General features: G+C 47.1%; 2 protein-coding genes across 3 annotated transcripts; one reads left to right on the top strand and one right to left on the bottom strand.

Moving 5' to 3' along the window:
* Positions 1-1,466: 1,466 nt before the first annotated feature.
* TSN (translin) lies at positions 1,467-8,525 on the bottom strand. 2 transcript variants are annotated; one of them, XM_066323062.1, is made up of 6 exons: positions 8,215-8,525; positions 8,042-8,135; positions 5,011-5,107; positions 4,085-4,200; positions 3,377-3,456; positions 1,467-3,021 (listed from the first exon to the last, which is right to left on the bottom strand). In XM_066323062.1, exons 1-6 carry the CDS (start codon positions 8,278-8,280, stop codon positions 2,785-2,787), a joined length of 690 nt encoding a protein of 229 aa, XP_066179159.1. In that variant the 5' UTR covers positions 8,281-8,525; the 3' UTR covers positions 1,467-2,784. The 2 variants fall into 2 exon arrangements, with proteins under 2 accessions (XP_066179159.1, XP_066179161.1); XM_066323064.1 differs by having other exon boundaries at positions 8,275-8,479.
* An 81-nt stretch (positions 8,526-8,606) lies between these two features.
* Positions 8,607-13,191, top strand: NIFK (nucleolar protein interacting with the FHA domain of MKI67). The gene is made up of 6 exons (XM_066323061.1): positions 8,607-8,795; positions 8,873-8,998; positions 9,677-9,785; positions 10,430-10,641; positions 11,326-11,406; positions 12,607-13,191. Exons 1-6 carry the CDS (start codon positions 8,652-8,654, stop codon positions 12,787-12,789), a joined length of 855 nt encoding a protein of 284 aa, XP_066179158.1. The 5' UTR covers positions 8,607-8,651; the 3' UTR covers positions 12,790-13,191.
* Positions 13,192-18,000: the final 4,809 nt, after the last annotated feature.

Raw genomic sequence — 18,000 nt, 5'->3', positions numbered from 1 at the left:
TCAGAGTTCAAGTGCATCTGATTCACCATGAACCATCAAGCTTCTGCAGTTCACTGCCATTCCCTGCTCCCCCGGCCCTACTCAAGTCCTTCTGGGTTTTCCCTTCTTCCCTCTTCTCCGAGCTCTGTGACAGGAACATAACTTATCATTTAGGATCAGAGTAATGTACAGATTCCTTGTCAGAAGATCCTACAGGCTAGTGCAGTGCAGAGGAAGCTCAAAAAGCATCTCCATCTTCCCCTGCTGCTGCCTAGGGAGAAAGTTAGCGGTTTTCTTTTCCCTTCTCTAGACCCAGGCTGGGAATGGGCTGTGTAGCCTGGCTCTTGAAAACAGAGGCTCTTGCTTTTCCAGAGGACGATGCTAGGCTCCCCTAAGACCTAGAACAGGAAAGAATGAGGTGTTTGCTAAATGCCCTCCAAGTACACAATACTGAGCGTCTCTTTCTTGGGAACCTGCTCTTTGCAGAGCCTTAGGCAGAAGGATCTCACACTTTGCACCTCTGTATGCCCTAAGTAAGAGCCTTGCTCTTCCAGTTGTCCCTCCCATGGTACCTGCACCTGTGGCACAGCACTGCTTCATCTCCACCAGCTCTCAGAAGCCACCAGCAAGAGCTGCAGATCTGGATCTAGTGAACAGCTGCATTGGCACACAGGATCCCATGTCAGGAAGCAGACCTACTGCATGACCAAATGCAACCGGAGCACCTGGGACACAAGTCAGCACAAAGCCTTAACCAGCAGCTGCCCTGCCACATGGCCTCACATCCCAGGCCCACATGCCAGGAATCCTCTAACCTAAGACACACCAAACTGATGCTCAGGAAACCTTTCTCTATTCCTTGCTCCCATGAATTTCCTGCGTGACCTTAAAGTGCACAGCTGTGTCTGCACAGCCTTAGGATGTTGGTTTACCACCCCCATCTCTGGTTTGGGCAGTAAAACTGGCTTAAGCTCCTTCCTTCCTCCTACTGCCACAGCATTAAGTCGAGAAATGAGCAAACACTGGCACAGGCAAGAACAAAGAAATACTTTGAAAGCTGTTAATTGCCGTAGGGCTCAGGAAGTCACACCCTCATTTTCTTCAGCTGTGAAAGGGGGATGTTGCCATCTCCCTGTGTTAAGTGACATAAGTTACAAACGATGAGGACAAATATGAAGGACTATGAGATGCTGTTAAGATAATCTTGCCACCTCTTGGATTGGTAAGGATAAACTCCATAGCTCTCCTATTTTACTTGGTGAAATCGCTTGACATTAAAAAAATATTTAAAAAAAAGCCTATGAAATCTGTTTGCAGCTTGACTTTGCACTTGGCAGTGTTTAGAAGTGTGCCACTGAACAACTACAGCCAAGGGGAGGAACTTCATTACTGTCCAAGGACAACTGAAGGATGAACTTAAATGCTGGTATTCCAAAAGAGGCTCTCAGCAAGGGAAGCAAGTAAGAGCAGATGATTAGACAACAGGCAGAGGTACCAAGTGGCTTTTATTGGCCAAAATAACCACGAAACCATTTTTTCCCGGTAAACAAAACAACCCTCTGACTCAGCAGTAAATCTGCACTAAGAAACCAAAACACTAACAAACTCCACAGAAACTTCACCGTTCCCATTTATCCTCTGAATCTTCCTCATCCTCCTAAATTAGCTGTTCTCCATAACCCTCCTGCACCACCAAAAGCAGGAGATGGCAAAACTCAAAGTCATCTAGGACCAGAGAACAAGCACATGGGGAGGCATGAGTCTGTCCACTTACAGACATGAAAGAGGCTGTTGGTGTTTGCAAACATCTTACATACTTACCTGAAAGCAGTAACTTCCCCATGTCTGGAGATACAAACGTTTTACTACACAAGCTATAGTTTTATGGTGGTTTGGTTTTTTTTAATCCCAGGACACAGGTACAGTTGGTGGCCTGTACAGGTTGTTACAACTAGGACACCACCTACAGTTTATCAGTTTACATTTCTATATTCAGAAAACTTGGAAGTTAAAAAAAAAACATAAAAATTGGTTACACTGGGTTCTCAAGGCAAATAATCATTTAAAACTCTGCATTTACTCATGCCAGTAAAACAAATATCAGAGAAACCAGGTATCTAAGAAAACCTTGCTCTCCCCGGTAACTGAAATCTTAGTGGAAAGAAAAAAAAATGAGAGAGAGAGATATGCTGGGGTGCAAGACACCAGTTCCAATAGAGGAATTCTCAGGAGTATTTTCACTAATTCCTTAATTACAGGGAGTACATTAACAGAAACCATTAAAAAAGAGATCTGATTCATAAACAGTTATGCAAATTTGTTCAACTTACATAGGTGAAAATTTAAGAAACAAAAAGGGAAAAAAAAGGTCTTAAAAAAAAGTTGGTATTTACACACTTTTTTTCTTAAAAGATCCCATGTGTCTGCACTGAGCTGCGTGCCGTGCACACACTTCTGAGGGGGTGTGAGCAGAGACAGCCACAGCACTTCTCTGACAGAGCAGGAAAGCAACACTACAGAACTAATGGGAATCTCAGCTCATGGGAGTTACTGACTACTATTGCTGCTGTGCAGAGAACGGCACCGTGTGTTTGACAGCGGAATTCCACTGGAAACAGAGTCTACTGTCCTATTCTAGACAAGATTTTACAAAACATCTAACACCTGTACTACACCTTTTGTAAGAAAATAGAGAGCAGCTTTGAGCTGCAGTTCTTCTAAACTACTGTAGGAAGGCTTCTCTAGGTACTTCCTAAATTGGCAACCATCTGAGGTAATTGATGATGCTGCTCAAACGAGCACCCTTCACTTCTCCCCGCCTGCACCAACTGTTGCCTCCTTATTGAGTCCTCTGATGGACAAGTCATAAACCACCTCCTCGATTTTCTTGACATCGTATTTCAGGCCATCGTAGCGTTTCCTCAGGGAGTCGTTCTTCAGGTTGAGGAGGCGGAAGCCAGAATCCAGCTCATTGATAAAGGCTGAGATGCGGAGAGGGCGAGAATAGTCCCCAGCTGTGACACTGTTCACTGCCAGCCTGGCCTGCCAGACGAGACACCAAAGAACGTCAGCACAGCACCCACCCACATCACACCACACCACATCACAGTCCCCATCAGCTACTGTACCAAATGAAGCACTTACATTCCAAGTAGTCAGATTATTTGTACTTAGATCTACCTTTTTACTGACCATAGCTCTGGATTTTCAATCAAATGATGAGTTTAAATCTTAAAAGCATCACTGAGGAACACGCAGAGAAGCATCTTGCTACAAGTTCAGATCAAGGTGTTGTGTATCATAACCTCCAGGAACAACTTGGGAAAGCTAAAAAATGCCTTACTTCTGTTTTCAAGTACAGTTTCGACCCAAATACATGCATGAATATCTTTCTTACCAGCTCACTGGCCAGAGTTAATACACCAGAAAGATAATCTTCAATGTCCAGGTGAAAGCCCCGTTCTCGATCAGCTTCAACTGAGACAAAAACAGAGCAGGGATGAGGCAGTGCTGAGCATGAACAAACCCAGCCACCTTAAATTGAATTTGTTTACTGGTGCTAATTTGAAATATCAAATTTATGAAATATTATTACAAAATAAAAGCTAGCTTTTTCCTGTATGTGATGTAATTACAGACTCTCAGTTCTTGATTCAGCATCTTGTACATCCAACAGGCTAACTGATTTACAGCTATACACAGGATGTGTTTTCCTTGCTTTTTTCCAAATCTTTTGCTCTGTGAAGATAAAATTCTTTTATGGCAAAGAAGTGAATCTATTTTACACACTTTTTAAATACCAAAACCAAGAAGTTAAAGAAACAAGCCCTCATCTTTGTGTTGTTCTTTTGGTGCATTTACACACTTTGAAGGAATTACCTTCATTGATGAAGAACTTATTAATGAATAAATATTTTTGTTAACATTAGGTCTGCTGATTTCTGTCTTCTGAGAATTTGTTGTTTATATAATGAAATCAAATACCAGGTAAGCTCTGGAACTGATTTCTCAGGAAGAAATGAAGTTCTGCCATTTCCCTGTACCTCTGGAAGCTACAATGTCTAAGGTCACAAGCTTTTTCTCTTCAGTTACAACATTAACTTACTCCCAAGTATTTCTGCAACAGCTTCTCGGGTCACTAATGTTTCTGACTCCAAGTAGACTACGAATGCTGCCAGGAACACCAGCCGCTGCAGCACAAACCTCCAGTGCTCATGAAACCTGCAGAAGAAACACCAGGTCAAGGTATTAATAATTAATGTTTATCACTGGAGTGTTAGGCAACAACCACACATTATGTGTGTGTTGTATTGCTGCCTTAACACACGCACTTTGCAGTATTTTCGGTTTATCAAAATGGCACCAGCTAAAAGACATCTCCTTGGTACTCCAGAACTCCACAGCCACACTGGCTGCTGACATTTGCTTGCCCCTGTCACACACCTCCTCAGCTCCCACACTTTTCCAGGCTGTGCTGCCCACAGACAGCCAGGGCTTTCCCTGCCACCCTGCCTCAGCAGATCTGAGCTGACAAGATTCTTGTTCTTTGAAACGTTCTTGCCAGGCACTGTCCCCTTCTGGCAGCAACAGAACACAAAGGTGACAACTTCATTTAGTGTCTGCAGAACCAAACAGCCATTTCATGACAGATTTAGAGCTCTGCTTCCAGAAATGCCCCAAACCGAACAACTTAACTGAAATTAATGGAGCAGCAAATGCCCTGCTCCCAGATACAAGGGCAGCTCCAGCAGAACATCAACTTCTTAACCTTCCCATTTCCTTTTTTTAAGAAAGTTTCTAGAGAAATAATTCTATACTGAGTATTTTTAGTAAAAAAATTATGGTGTTTGGGCAAAAGCATTTTTATCTATGCTGATAAAAAACTCACATTTGTCTACCATGATTTACTTTTCAAAGAGAAAGAAGCATTCAGCCTGTAAGTCTTTACATCATTATTCCAAAGCAATGATGCCAAAATGCCCAAACAATTCCCATATATATATATGTCTGGCTGTGTATGATCTTGCACACCTGTAATACTGATCAGCAGGAAACTTGGTTTTCAGAGACTCCATCTGTGTCCTCACTGTACCAAAGTGCTCACGAGCCTTCTGACACTTCTTTGGAACTGCAAAAGAAACAGCACAGCTTATGGGAATGAATACACTCAGGAAATGGATATTTGACAGGCAACAGAAGTCTGTAAACAGAGTTTCCAATGTAGACAGCGCTGTTTATGCTTCTTTCTTGTCTGAGATAGGCTACTGACACTTGGAATCAATCTGAGAAGTATTCCTGGTGACACCATGAGCCACAGAGGTAAAGCAGAAAGACTCTGGAATTCCAGGCTGTCTGATCTGCTCTGGGCCTTTGAACTTGAGCCAAGATGTCCCAGCAACAGCCAGATCCCAAGCAATGGAACAGCAGTGCAGACAGCAGCTGGCCCCAAAGGAAGCACACACTCACCAGACACTGCTGCCAGACAACTCTCACAGTCAAAGGAAGAGCTGAAGAACTTTTTTTTTTCTCTGTATTAAAATACTGTCCTATTTTTTCGAGTCCATCAGAATTTGGTTACATGAGGTGCAACATCCCTTCAGGAAACTGCATTTCCTGCTTTTTACGATGTATTTGAAGAGTCTGGGTTCCAGCCTGCCCAGTGTGTTACAGCTCTGCAGAGAAACCATCTCTTGTTCCTGCAGCAGCCACTGCCACCTCCCGTTTGCCGGCAGAGTTACAGCCCCGCTGCACCTGCAGCTCCAGACCGACACAAGGGCTCAAACCACAACCTCCCTGCAGCCCTCCCACACGTCCTGCTCACCGCCAAAAAAAGGCCAAAGATCAGCCTCCTGTATCTTCGTGTACAGAAGCCAGGGTTATTCACAGAAGCTAAATGTGAAAGCTGTGATGGTTTTGACCAAACACCTACTAGGAGTCACATAAGTGTGATTATAAAGCTTCAGTTAATAACACATCATTTCTGCTTAAAAAAAAAAAAAAAAAAAAAAAAAAAAAAAAAAAAAAAGAGGAGAATGACATGCAAAAAAATTAAAAACTTCAGAAAGCAGAATGTGGGAGTGCTCCACGTGGCAGCCAGGATACAAGAACTGTGTGAAGCTCACTAAGAGCTGCAGGGTTGCCTCAGTTCTGTAAGCATCACGTGGCTGGGGGAACAGAGTAAGGAACACATTCACATTTGGACTGTGACAAAGGCACCTGTGACAAAAATAAACAACCCTTACTGCAAAGGCTCAGACAATGCCCAGTGACACACACAATCCCCAAATTCTGACTACCCTTGCACATCCTCAGGTGTCACCCTGACTGGTATCAGACAAGAGCAGCATGCAGCACGCACTGCCCTGCCTGGCCTTTCCCCAACTCCATTTGGGACAAGCAGCCAAAGAAGCCTGTGCAAGATGACATTTTAAAAGCCACTGGTCGTAGAGGAAGCTGTCCTCCATCAAACTCCCAACTATCCCATGATTTTACTAACAGAGCTGAATTTGGTGACAAATTCACAGGTCTGTTATCACGAGTTAACTCTTGACCTATTAAGCATGAACTCATTATTTTTGCAAGAATTGTAAGATGAGGCTTTGGATTTTTTTGTCTGATTGGTTTTTTGTTTGTTTGTGTTTTTTTTTTAGTTTGGGTGTTGGTTTTTTTGTTGTTGTTGGTTTGCATTTTTTTAGCTGGTTTTGTTGTTTGTTTTTTTTCTTTAACTATTCCAAATCTCTTCTCAGACTCCTCAAGGACCAGCTCTGTCTAGGAATTAAAAATCAAGTGAAAATACACTGAATTGAACATGGGCCTCTACAATTAAATGTTGCAAAATGACTCTGAAGTTGTTACCCACACAATGACTGTGGATTTTCCCAGGTTAGAGAACTGAGCATCTGCTTGTGCAAATAACCACTCAGCAGCTCTGCTTTCCAGCACTGCTGGGTTTCCCAGCAGGCAGAACTGGGAAAGTTGCATGCACAGGTCAAACCTCAGGTGCTGCTCATTGCTGAGCACAGACCCTCTCCAAGGCCAGAGGAACCCCAGGCCTCCAGCCCCAGCGTGCTGGGGAACCTCACCTGGCTGAAAACAACCAGTCAGCTCTGCAAGGAAGTAAAACAGCACCTGGGGAGGCTGGTGCTATTTCCCTTCATAGGGTGACTTGCACAAATTCCTCTCAAGAGTTTCCAGTGAAGTCGGAATGGTTGTTTCTTCTCACAAGGTATTAATTGACTGGAAAAACACACAGCTCTTAAGGGACATAGTTAAGTTTATCCCAGTAGTTTCACCAGTAAGCTGAGAAATGAGGGGGCATAAAGAGCAGATCTGACTCCTGGGCCTGCAGAGCTGCTCTCGTGGCCTGGAGGAAATGGGCTGGCCCAGAAACATTCTGTCCAACACCTCCTCAGCCTGGAACCAGGCTGACAACAACCCAAAGCTCCCTCCCAAGCTGCAGAACTATTCCTGCTGTCACTCAAACAGATATCAAGGGCAGGTTCTGCTGTTTCAGGCTTTGCAGATTCATTTTATATTTTGCTATGTTAAGCAGGTTTTATACACAGAGAATCGAAGTGTGTTCCCCAACATCCCAGTCCATCCTGAATACCCCCTCAGCGCTCAGGACCACAGCTTTTCGGGGTGCGGGGTGAAGAGATGGGATGGGGACGCTGATAGAAAGACCCAGCAAGTGATGATAGCACAGTCTATGTGCAAGCCACTTACAGGGCTTAAGGACCTAAGAGCCAACTCAGCAGCCCAGGACGTGAAGACCAGGAAAAGAATACACTCCTCTGCACCGAGACAGAAAAGCACCACGCTAGGAAGGGGGGAAAGGGACAGAACGCTGTTCCATAATGCTGAATGGCAGCTTTACTATTCTGGCTTGAAACCTCCCAGCTGCGGCCTCCTGTTCCCAGCAACCTCCGGGACCCCCAGGCTGAAGGTCCCGGGAGAGACTGGAACTTTGAAAGGTGCCCCGGTACAGGGCCCTGCGTGCTCCGAGGGGCAGTCCCGCCCCCCGGCTGTTCGCCGCTGCCCGGGCCGGCGGCGCGGGACTCACTGTGCTGGAAGCCGGGCCCCTGGTGCACGCCCTGCAGCAGCGTCAGGATCTCCCGCGCCGTCTGCTCCAGCGCCTGCACCTCCTTCCGGATCTCCTGCGGGCACAGCGCGCCGTCAGCCGAGGCACCGCCCCGTCCCCTCCCGTGTCCGTGCCCGTCCCGCCCGCCCCGGCACCTCTCGGATGTCCTGGTCCTGGCCGAGCGCTCCCTGCAGCGCCGCGAACATCTCGCTCACCGACATGGTGCCGCCGCTTCCCGCCCACGGGCCTTCCGCGCCGCCGGCGCAAGGCTGCCTCCCGCTCCGCCTGACCGCGCCGCGCCGGGCTGCCCGCGCACCGCCTGAGCGGCCGGAGCAGCCAGCAATGCACGGAGGAGGAGCTGGCAGGGTGCCCAGAGAGTGCTGATCGCCTCGGGGTGGGGCGGGTGGTCTCTCCCAGGGGTGAATTTGTGGCGCCGGCGGTGTCCGTGTCTCAGGCCGCCCTCCCGGTGCGGGGCCCGGGCCCGGTGGGGCCGCGCGAGGGCCCGTCGGCCCCGTTGCTGGGAGACGGCGTCTGGCCGCGCGGCGCCGCCGCGAGGGCAGTGACGCGTTTCCGGCGGCCGCGCGGAGGCAGCATGGCGGCGGAGGCGGCCATGGCGGCCGAGGTGCCTGCGTCTGCTACGGCTGTGAAGGCGGCGCCGCTGCTGGCGCTGGAGCCGCGCCTGCAGCGCCAGTTCCAGCAGAAGGTGCAGCGGGCCCGTAGCAAGCGGACGGTCAAGGTGAGCGGTGCGGCCTGGCGGGGCGGGGGGCCCGGCGAGTCCCGGCCCGGGCTGAGACGGTCTCTCTGTGCCCGCAGGAGGAGCTGACGCCGGGCGTGGTGTTCGTGGGGCATCTCCCGCGGGGCCTCTGCGAGCCGCAGCTCCGCGAGTACTTCGGGCAGTTCGGGAAGGTGACGCGGCTGCGGCTCTCCAGGAGTAAGAAGGTGAGGAGCGGCCTGTGCAGTACCGTGGTGTGGCGGAGCGCTCGCAGCCGGTGCCCGAAGCCGGGCCGGGCAGTCTCCGTCACCTCTGGGGCTCCCCCTTGCCCAGCGAGGCAACGCGCAGCGGCCGCAGCGCCCTGAGGCCCTGGGAGCCCCACGCGGGACGCGGCGGGGCCCGGGGCTGTCTTCGACTGCGAGGCGGCCGCGCCACGGCTCTTGTGGTCCTTTTTTTCCCTAAGTAAATTCACTCCAGTGGCAAATGCTGGAGTGCACTAGCTCAAGGTACACCTGAAGTGCCACCAGTCTGTTTTAACTTGATTGTTGTTTTGTGTTCAATAAATCTAATTTCTTCTCACTTCTCGGTTTGCTGTCACATCGTAAGTCTACTGTGTAAGCGTGAAACAGCAGGGCAGCAGCAGTGCAGGGCAGCTTTGTTGTTTTAGCAAGTAGATGCATGTGAGCAGTTTGTTTTGTGTGCAAATATGTCATATGACAATATTTTACAAATAACGTCATACCAATTTTGAACTAAATCTGATGCTTTTCACAATTTCAATGAACTTCGTGAAATTAGTTATGGTTAGCTGAGAATGGGCTATGACTTTGGGTGAATAAAATAATTTTAATAGAGCCTTTCAGATACCAAAGCACTGTTTCATGTTTCTCTCTTGTCACTCACAGACTGGAGGCAGCAAAGGCTATGCATTTATGGAGTTTGAGTCTGATGATGTGGCCAAGATTGTTGCAGACACAATGAATAACTACTTGTTTTCTGAGAGACTGCTGAAGTGTAAGTATAAGCTGCAGTGTAAGTCCTCTAGTATGGAAGGGAAACTTGTAGTTATTTCAGTTATCCTGTTTGACTGTGCCTGGAATATTAGGGTTTTTTAGTGAAGTTTTATCCCAAAGTATTTTCTGTGGGGCTGAGCTTTTTATCCTGTGTAAAGAATGTGCTCAGCAGGCTTTTGGTCACTAGTACTGTTTTTTTTTCTCTGGGCTGGTATTGCTCTTAATGATTTTGTAAAATGTCAGGGAAAGGTTTGGTTTACTGTAGAGATAGTTCCTTTTATATGGAAACTTCTTGGCATTTGTAACTGCTGCAGTTGTTGTCTGTAAGGTTTGACATAAGAGTTTTCCTGAGTAAAAGATTGATGAAATCACTGAGTTTCTCAGTCATTGTAAAAGTAAAGCTTTGTAAAGGATTATCAGTTACATGTTGTAAAACAATTTTCTCTTTCTGGGTGAAACTGTTAAAAGTGTTTCATCTATCTATCCATCCATCGATTTCTCATACTGGCTGAGGATGCAGTGACCTTTTCCGTGTGTCCCCAGTCGCTGTCTCAGCGCGGTGTTGTAGCCACGAGCTGTGCTGTGTGAGTGCCCTTGGCAGGCAGGGGAGCTGCGCTGTCACCCCGTGCCCTGTGTTTGGTGCAGGTCAGTTCGTGCCTCCCGAGAAGGTGCATGAAAACCTGTTCAAGGACTGTGACAGGATCTTCCGGAGGCCGTCCCAGCCGGCCGTGCGGCGCTACAACAGGATCCGCTCCCTGCTGGAGAAGGCGCGGATGACCAAGCGCCTGCTGCGGAAGGAGAGGCTGCTGCAGAAAAAGCTGGCTGAAAAGGGGCTCCAGTATGACTTCCCAGGATTTGTAAGTCTGGCATCTTTCCCGTGAGTGTTTCTAGGGTTGTGCTGAATACATGGAAGTCGTGTTTGGTGTGGAACTGGCAGAAGAGCTGCAGCCCCAGGGAGGCTCACGTGTGTTAGGAGCTGTACAGAAGCTCAAGGAATTCAGCATGGTGCTGTTGCTGGGCTGCACTCCGTGTGCCTGTGTGTTTGCTTGTAGAGAAGTGAATAGATAACAGCAAAGGGGAGATGTTCCTTTTCTTGTGTTGGTACAAGCAGTTGGATATTCTGTGGTTTAATACTGGAGTGCGGATCACCAAAAAAGCAGAGGGGTTTTGCTGAGCCCTGTGAGAGGCTTTCGCAGGTTGGGGGTTTGAAGGCAGGTCCCAAGACCAGAACTTGCATCCACAGCCACTGCATGTTCTTCCTCTGCAGAGTGCTTGGGTCAAGTACTTGAGTTGTAAGCAATTAATGCTCTTACATGTGGAATGTTTTAAAGTGCACTGGAGCACCTTTTCACCTTTTCTTGTGTTGCTTTGGGTGTTTTTGTTCAAATGAGATCCCCTCTGTGTCAGTCAATTTATTACTTGAAACCTGTTTGCTGTAGCAAAGATTTTGTAGCTAAGAAACAAAGAAATCTGTGTACCGTTAAATGACTGCATCTTCACACAAGTGTATAGTGATCCACCTGATCTATCTTGTTTCCTAGGCTGCACAACCACTTTGCAAAGAGAGAAAAAAAATGAAAACATCCAAGAAATCAAAACTGAACGTTTCTTTGAGCAGCCAGGTAAGATGGACCAGTCCAGTACCACGTTCATACTGGGGCGGGTGTTTGAAGTCTTCACATGGCACCTTTATACTGATTTCAACACACAAAAACCTTGACAGTGTTTGCTTGAGAGATGTTTGTTCCAGAAGTGGCCCCTTTGAGCTGTATTAACACTCTTGAACGGGGCAGGGTGATTGAATCCTCGTGGTTCCCTCTCGTGTGAGAGTATTCATCAGCAAAGGCTTCTGCTCAGCACGCTGTAAGCAGCAGTGCCTGTCCCTTGCTGTGTCTGCTGTCAGCCTTGCTGGCCAGCACTCACTTGAGGCTGTGGTAGTGCAGGGTGCTGGGGCCAGGCACCTGTACATCCCCTGCACCGTGCTTTACACTGGGATGACATGATCTCCTTGGTGGGATCCTTCTGTTGGACCATGTTTCAATGCCAGCCTGTTCTGATAAAAAGGGAGTTGAACTGTTAATACAGTCTGGTGCTGTCTGTCCCCATTTCCATCCTGGTACTCCTGCCCCATGCTCTCCAGGCATGGTATTTGGTGTTTTGTAAACAAATGCCAGGAAAAGTAGCAGTAGGATGAAAGGGAAGTTCATGTCATCAGGACTGAGATTTGAGATAGTGACAGTCTAAACAATCTGTAAGGCGTTAACATTTCAGTTCTGTTTCATCATTGTTGTGAGTTGGGGGATGTGTGTGTTCGGAGATTTTTATTATTACTGGGTTTACTTGTGATAATTGGGGCAGGGCTGTTGTGAGGAAGACAGGATAACTAATACATTCTCTCAACTGAGTTCTGAGGGCTTCTGAGGTAACAAAGCTGGGATGTTTCAGCTCTGCTGTAAACTTCAGTGTGGCATTTCTGTATGCCAGTCTCAAATATGCTCCCTCACTGCCCGCCCTGTTGCCCTGATTCTCTTCCACTTGATTTTTGTGATGCTTTGAGTCAGGAAATACATAGTTTAGAAAGCAAATGTGTGTAACAACACGATAGAAAATGTGTATGTGAAAGGCAAATTGAAATTAAATCACTTCTTTGAAGGTGACACTTCTGTCGAAAGAAATAATGTCTACAAAAGTAGCTAGTTATAAAATGAAAATAATTTTCTGAAGGAGAGCCGGGCTGAGGTGTCTTGTGGTACCACAGAGGCAGTGGCACCTATTTCTGGCAGATGGCTTTGCAGTGAATCCTGTTTTTCTGATCTCTTCAGGATCCTACTCCAGTCTGTACTCCAGCAGTGCTTGAGCGCCGGAAAGCTGCTCAGATGGATGATGACGCAGAGGACAATGAAATAACTCTCAAGTTTCCCTCTGCCAGTGTTAAGAACACTGCACAGAGTCCAAAGAAGCAGCCAAGGCAAAGACCAAAGCTGAAGAAACAGAAACAGAGTTAAAATTTTTGTGGCTGTAGCCGTATTTTTCTCAACTTAAAAACTATTGAGGTAGAGTTTCTACTGTACCTGCTGCCCTGGCTTGGTTCATCCTGCCTAGACTGATTCAGTTTTTCTTAGGCAAGGACTCTGTTCACAAATCCTGTCCCTCTGGTTTAGCCATCAAGGAACCTATGATCTTCTCTGCCTGTGAAGGTATTCTTGACTTTGTGCTCACAAGTGCCTGTGCTGTGACACAGCTACAGTAGTCCAAAATCATCAGTTAATTTTGTAACTCATGGCTGGAACTCCCTGTTTGGAAAGAAAATGTGAGGCTGTCCATTCAGAGCTTGCTAATGCAAACAACTGTACTTCAAATTTATAATTAATGACAGGTTATTAAAAAAATTACCATTTTTCAACTTTCTTGGCTATTGGTAATGGTTCTTGTGTTTATCTGAATGTCTGTGTTTGGTGTAAGTTCTCATATATTTGCACCGATTGTGGCTCTCAAAAAAATGCACCAATAATGAGAGCAGTCTGAGTTCTGCTGGCAGTTCTGTTGTCCTTTGTCATTGCATTTTAGTTTCACTGCTTGCATGAAACAAGGGTATCTTCTGCTCCAAGGGGTGATAACACATTAAAATATTGTAATAACCAGGAGTGCAAAGGCAGGGTTTTGTCAGCAGTAGTATGGGTTCAGAGAATTAAGTGTAGCCTTTTGGAATACATTAAGATTCGTTCTTGTTCCAACTAGCTTGTCATTGCAGATGGCAGATATCTAGTCCTCCTTGAACAGGCAGTTTGATTGTGCAGTCAGAATTTGGATTTTAATGCAAGTGTGAGATCTGTAGAAATCCCAGTTCGGGTTCTGTGCACATACTTAGCCTTCATCTTTTGTTGTCTTAAAGACTCTAATGCTGTTGGCTGCCGGTGAGGCTCGTCAGAAGATTTTAGAGGAAAGCCCAAGTGATAATAACTGGCTAGGTAGGTGGCTGGCACTAATTTCTTGGCTGTTTTAAGAGTTGAAGTCCTGGCAGAGAAAAATTAATCTAAACCGTTGATCTTGCTGATTCTGATCTATCTGACCTGGTCCTTGGAATAATCGTAGGGTCATAATGACATTGTCTAGGTGACTCAGATTAGATCATTCTTTGTTGAGGAAGCCACTTGGATGAGTGCATCTTCATACTGAGTGCTTGCCACCCTGAGCAGGCCAGGGGAGTCCCTTCACCAGCCCAGTGGTCACGGACAGTCTGTGCCTTTTAATGGAAATGCTGCTCTCTGTACATCTGCAGGCTTTCTTCCCTGTGCATTGTTTGATGAGAAACAGGCAGTGCTTACACTCCAAACCTGTGGGAAATACATGCTCAGTTGAGGTTTGAGATACACATGACCACAAGGGTTGGCAGAAATTGCTTATCTGTTCATATCTGATGAGCAGTTCCTGAAAAACTTCTACCTGAACATCATGCAGCAGGAGAGCAGCAGAAAAGACACAAAATGCATGTGCCCAAAATAGACAGTTCTCTTTTGAAGTCCATGTTCCTGACTCTGTGTTGGGCACATAAAGATGGCTGTTGGGTCAGGATGAACTAGAAATGTGGCTGCGTTTCTCCTGATGGGAACTGAATCTCCTGACACCGGGGGGCAGCACGACTCAGCTGTGTGGCCGTGCTGCAGCACAAGGGTTCCTGGGAAACGACGCCTGTAAGGAAAAGCGTTTGTAAGGAAAGCCGTCTCTCCAGGCAGCGAGCAGTGAGTGGCTGCACTGGTGTGACTCACGCGTCTCTAACACGGCTTGAGAGCACATGAGAAACCTGACACTGATCTTAGCCAAAAATGCCCGTTTCTGTGCTGCCACAAGTGCTCCTTCCTAGGCTGCCGAGTTAAAGCCGCTCTTTAGAAAACTTAATCTATCCAAAGTAACCTCTGGTGTAGCTCCACCTTCCCCAAAGCCTGAGCATCTCCATTCCTGTGTTTCCTATTCCAGTGTCTTGGCCTGCATTTTGAGCCTGGAGTTGCTTTCTTCCCCCTCTGCTTCTGTTGCTGTGCTCCTCTCTGTGCCCAATGTTCTGTCCCTGCCTGTGTCCACTTGCTTCTTTTTTCTGTCTTTGACTCAGTGGCTTCTCATGCTGCTTGCAGTGCTGGGGCCATTCTGTCTGGCTGCATGAGCTCCTGCATGTCCCCTGCATGAGGGATTTGGCTTCTGGAGGTCTCTTGGAAAGGTTTGTGTCCTTAAGGTAAACCCCTGGCTGCTGCTGGCTTTCTGGAGTCATGCAGCAATGTGAGCCTTGATGGGAAGACGTTCAAGAAAACTGCTTACAATAAGGGTTGCTTCCTGCTATAATTTTCCTTTCCCTTCCTTTTGTTTGTTCATCTTCCTCCAATTGAGATCAACTTAGAGGGCAACTCTGAAAAGCAAGGAAGCAAAATTCTGTGTTGTTTGAGGAAAGCACAATACCCAGGCTACAGCAGGGAATTCTGAGCAGAAGGGCAGTTTTTCTTGGTGATAGTTTCTGTTTTTAGGCTGCCTGTGTTATTAATACACTGCTGTCCAGGGAGATGTACGTAAGCAGAAATTCAGACACCTGATACTTGCCAAACATAGTTTCCATAGCAAGTGGACAGATGTGCTGTGTCATGAGTTATACCCCCGGACCTGCACTGATTTTTATTTCTCATTCTCCAGTAATTTGTTTGTTCATCTTGCACAAACACAAACCTCCTGGCCACTGATTTTAGGCCAGGCTCCAAGTTGTTTTGACTGGGATGCTAGGAGTGTTGGGGCTGTGGTTTCTAGGCATGACTTGCAAGTGCTCTGCCTTTCAGTTATGAATGATGTTGTGGAGGTGTTTTGCTGAACACTCACATATGTATTACTGTTTTCAAGCTTGATAAACTTAGGTGCTAGCCAAGCCTGCTAATTTACACTTATTTATTACAATTTCTCTGTTTTGCAGGAGGGAGCAGGGTCTAAGAGTGTTCACAATTTCCTGGCACATGAAATACTGGAAGTAAAAGAAGAATGAGGGGTAGGGAGAGTGGGGGACAAAAACAGAATTGGCTGCAAGATACAGGGGAGAAAGGAATGATGAAGCCAATGCTCACCTCTCTAGACAAAGATACTGGTGAATGGGCGGGGTTAGACTGCTCAAAATTAAAGATGCAGTTTTATGTTTCCCTACTTGTTTTGCCTGTTGGATGTGCTGTGCAATGCCCAGGCTGCACAGAGCATAAGGAGTGTGCTGCCATCACAGCCCAAGTGCTGGTGCTTGCTCAGGAGCCAAGTGAAGGAGGAGAGCAGGCTGGGCAAGTGACACTTGCTCTTGCCAGCACCAAGCCTCTTTGCTTTCATACCTGGCTTTGGAAATGGCTGCAGCTCCAGGGAGCAAGGCTAAAACCTGTCTGCCAATGGGTCATGGTGCAAGGGAGAACTTAGGCATGGCTCTGAGGGGTGACATGCTCTCCTCTCCCAAGTAGCCAGTGAGGAAGAGGGGAGCTCCAGCAAATTCCCCTCTCCCAGCTTTCCCTTCAGAGTGCTGGGGAGTTTGGCTCTCACTTGCAGTGTGATGCAGCTAGCTGGGGTGGGCTGTACTGTGTGAGGTGCTGTGCACATCCCTGCCCTGGGCTGGGTGCTGCAGGTGAAAGCTGGGTGAGCAGGGAACAGGAGGACAGGGAAAGTGATCTGCATTACATGTTTTCCAGGAATATCCACAAATCCTCTTGGACCAGACTCCGTCATTGTCCAAGATGCTGTTCAAACACATCCTTTTTTCCTGAGTTTTCCATCTAACCCTCAGATTTTTGAAATGTCTAACTCTAGGCAGCAATAATCTGCACTTCTTAGCCAAAGGTATGCTGGGGACCACCCCAGGGTGCTGCTGGAATTGTGGGGAGACCATTTTGTGTGTCAGGCTGCTGCTGGCACTGCTAATGCAAGCACATCCCTCCCTGCCCAAGAGAGCAGCTGTCAGAGCAAGCTGAGGAAATGGTTAACTGTGTGAGTGAGAATTCCTAAAGTGAAACACTTTCTTCCATGCAGGGTGCAGCACAGCTTCTCATCACTTCTGACACCCAGCATTAATTAAACATATGGCATGAACAGAGATCTTGGCTGTCCTGAGAGGCTTGGAGTAGTTACACACCTGTGCGTCCATGGCCAGTAACCATGTGGTTCTCCTGTGCTGGGAAAGGAAAAGCTACAGAGAAGCTCCTACAGAAGTCTTGGCTCTGACCAGGAAAGAAAATGCTGGTTTATGATAGTCCTCAAACGTGTTGAAGAGAGGCAGAACTGTGAGGACTAACTCTGCAGGAGTTTGACAGAGAGGTGGGGTCTGCAGTGAGCCATAGGCACTGGGGGCGCTTCCTTTCCCTGTCTGTCCGTTTGATACATCAACATGTATCTGGAGCTCAGCCTGGATTTGAAACTTGTTGTTTTAAAGAACAGGAAGGAGAGGAACAAATCTCATTGTTGTGATAGTGATTTTGGAAAGGGGTGTCTTTTTCTGTGTGTTTTTCCAGTGCTAACTGAGAGGAGCCTTAGTGAGCAGGTGCAGATGTGGAAATTGGGCTGCTTGCTCTGTCTGCAGTGAGGCACTGCTGCCAGTTTCCCACAAGGGTTTGCACAAACTCCCAGTTTGCTTGTGTAGTTTTTTTAAACAAGCAGGGAAGTAGAGTTACTTCTGTCAGGGTGGTTTTGTAAGGCTGAGAGCACTGCAGCATTTTGAGGGTGAAGGCAGGACTTGCCTCTGCTGTGCTTGCTCAGTTACTGTTTCTCACAAGGCAGTGGGGAGTGAGCAGGGTCTGTGCCAGCTGTGCAGCAGCAGCAGCAAAGCTGCTTCATCACCTGCAGTATTTTTATTTCTGTGGATGTGAGAGCAGGAAGGGCTCTTGTGTGATTTTCAAGTACTGGGGTGCATTTGCAGGTCTGTCTGCTAGAAGAGGGCTGGGTTCATCTGCCCAGAAGTGAGGAAATGTAAGACAAATCTATGAAGTTTTCCTTCAGCTATCTCACACAAAGACATGCTGTTTGTGGTTTATTAACAGGGCAATGCTTAAAGTGTGTTCTATTGAATTGTATCCTTAAAAACAAATTCCAGGTTTGGAACTGCTGGAGCTTCATGAGTGGTCTGGCAGGAGCTCTGCAAGTGCAAAGGACTAGTTCCAGAGACAGTATGGATCCTCCTAAGGCAAATGTGTCTCTTGGTGTAATGTCAGTGCAGCCCCATCAGA

Source organism: Sylvia atricapilla, chromosome 7 (assembly GCF_009819655.1).
Source record: "Sylvia atricapilla isolate bSylAtr1 chromosome 7, bSylAtr1.pri, whole genome shotgun sequence".
Taxonomy (NCBI): domain Eukaryota; kingdom Metazoa; phylum Chordata; class Aves; order Passeriformes; family Sylviidae; genus Sylvia; species Sylvia atricapilla.
This window is presented reverse-complemented; position numbering and strand designations above follow the sequence as displayed.